The following is a 2,120-nucleotide window of genomic DNA, read 5'->3' as shown; positions in this document are numbered from 1 at the left end:
TTTGCTACTGAGCATACTGGGCGTTAATAGGGCCAAGGGCCATCTACTCCTTTACACACCAAAATATGATAAGGTTCGATTCTACAACTTCCTCCCGTACACATTGAAGGGTTGACACGACTTGGACACACATCCCAAGCACAAGCATATCTGTTTTCAAAACTAATGAGCAGATCTAGTTTCAGTTCTCAATATAAAAAAAAAATAAATAAATAAAGAGAGCCCAAGGCCAAGTAGCATCAACTGAATAAGTTTCTCCTCTAATGACGGGGGAGGATTGGCATTTCAGTTACAAAATAATACAGAATACTCTGTAAAATAATACAGAATACTCTGTACATGATTTTCTTTGTTAGTCTTTATCTTGTCAATGAGAATCACCGACCACCCAATCCTTTAGGTTTTCCTTAATTCCCTTATCAATGAGCGTGTTTGGTGGTGAAACTCAAAACTGTCGTAACTGAAACCGACATATTTGTTTGAGTTTTGGGTTCTCGTGTGGAAAGTGTGAACGGGTGAACTGTAAACTATATTCTTCCAAAGTCTTAGTCTTTCAATACCCATGTGTCTTCCGCGTGGAAGGAGAGATTGTTGAGGTCGTAACAGTAAAAACAGTCAATACCCATGTGTGTTTCCGCGTGGAAGGAAAAGATTTTAGCTCCAATGTGTGCTCCGATGTGGAAAGTAGAGATTACTGGATTTGAAAATTTCTATTAGAGACGGGTGCAGCTGGGAATTCAAAATTTAACTTTTTTTTTTTAAACAAAAAAGTGAAAGGAATCAAGTTGTAACAGTAATTAGGAAGCATTGCATGTGGGATAGTGGAGCAGGCACTTATGGAGTAGTAAATAAATTATGAGTCATTTGAGGTGAGATGTGATGAAGAACATACCACGAGTACACCGTGTTGCAGTAAGACTGGTTGTTTCATATTGTTCAATAATCCACTACCTGAACGTCCCCTGGGGATTCTTTGCATGTTAAGCACATACCCATCTTCCGTTTTCACCTGAAACCCAGAAAAATACTCATTACATTTCTCCAAACATGAAGAAATTTAATTCTAAAACAGGGAAGAAGAAGAAGAAGAAGAAGAGCTCTCTCCCTCTCTCTCTCTCTCTCTCTATATATATATATATATATATATATATATCTTACATAGAACTCCTGGCACTGATAACCATGTATGATAATGGAAGACTCGCACAACCCAACAATGGGAGGATCTGGTGGCGCACCGCTGAACAGAGTGAAGGTGGTGCGACGACTGGAGGCCACAGCGTGGTGGGGCTCCACCACCACAAGGACAGACACGAAGAGGCTCATCAATACGACTGACCATCTGTAGAACCCTCCTTGGAGATGGAGATCCATCGGTTTATAATTTTTTTTAATTTCTGATCTTTCTCCAAACCCAGGAGAGAGAAAGAATGTCCGAGGAGAGCTGATCGATGTGGAGTTACGAATTTTATGTATCTGATGACTGGTGAGAGTTGAGAGTCGAGAGTCATGAGACTCGATCCCCCTTTTAAAAGGACTGAGACACAGAGCTGAAGTGGGGAAAGGAAATGGGTTTTCTCCTCTCTTTTTGAGTCTTTGCAAAACAGTGACGGAAAGACTGAATTAAGAGTTAGTGGTTCAATAAAGCGACAAGGGGAAATGAAACTTTCACGTTCTATTGTGGCCCCTTGTGGGCAACTGACAAAAGTTGAGTGAGCTTAGCAGCAGCGAAGGTCGACCATGGGACCCACTCTCAGCTTTTCCATCCTTTCCTCTCAATCTTATAGTTTGGTTGTCAAGAATTGAATTAAAATATATATACATATATATATATATATATATATATTTTTTTTTTTAGAAGAATTATTCTTTTAATTAAGATAAAATGATTGATTTATGTATTTATTTTTTTCATTTTCTGATAATCCAACATAACCTCAGCAAGAGCAACTGAGGTGATAGTATGAAAGAATGTATTCCCCATGCCCTTCAATGATCATAACTCTTTCTCAGCTGGGCTGGGGCAGAAAAGCAGAGCCAGTACAAGTATTAGTAGCATAGCAAAAATGCGCTCCTCGTCATTAATATGTTTGCTTGTGGTAATTGTGGCCTCTCAGGAG

General features: G+C 39.3%; 1 protein-coding gene across 1 annotated transcript in view; it reads right to left on the bottom strand.

The window, feature by feature from the left end:
• Window positions 1–1,587, bottom strand: part of LOC122078439 (triacylglycerol lipase 2-like) — an 8,160-nt gene extending 6,573 nt beyond the window's left edge. The window contains exons 1-2 of the mRNA XM_042644415.1: window positions 1,159–1,587; window positions 893–1,009 (exon numbers count right to left, since the gene is read on the bottom strand). Of these exons, the coding sequence (XP_042500349.1) occupies window positions 893–1,009; window positions 1,159–1,374 (333 nt within the window). The 5' untranslated portion in view covers window positions 1,375–1,587. The remainder of the gene's footprint in view (window positions 1–892; window positions 1,010–1,158) is intronic.
• Window positions 1,588–2,120: the final 533 nt, after the last annotated feature.

The sequence above is a fragment of the Macadamia integrifolia genome, chromosome 5 (genome assembly GCF_013358625.1).
Source record: "Macadamia integrifolia cultivar HAES 741 chromosome 5, SCU_Mint_v3, whole genome shotgun sequence".
Taxonomy (NCBI): domain Eukaryota; kingdom Viridiplantae; phylum Streptophyta; class Magnoliopsida; order Proteales; family Proteaceae; genus Macadamia; species Macadamia integrifolia.
Note: the sequence above shows the minus strand (reverse complement) of the source record. Positions and strands in the feature narration are given on the sequence as shown.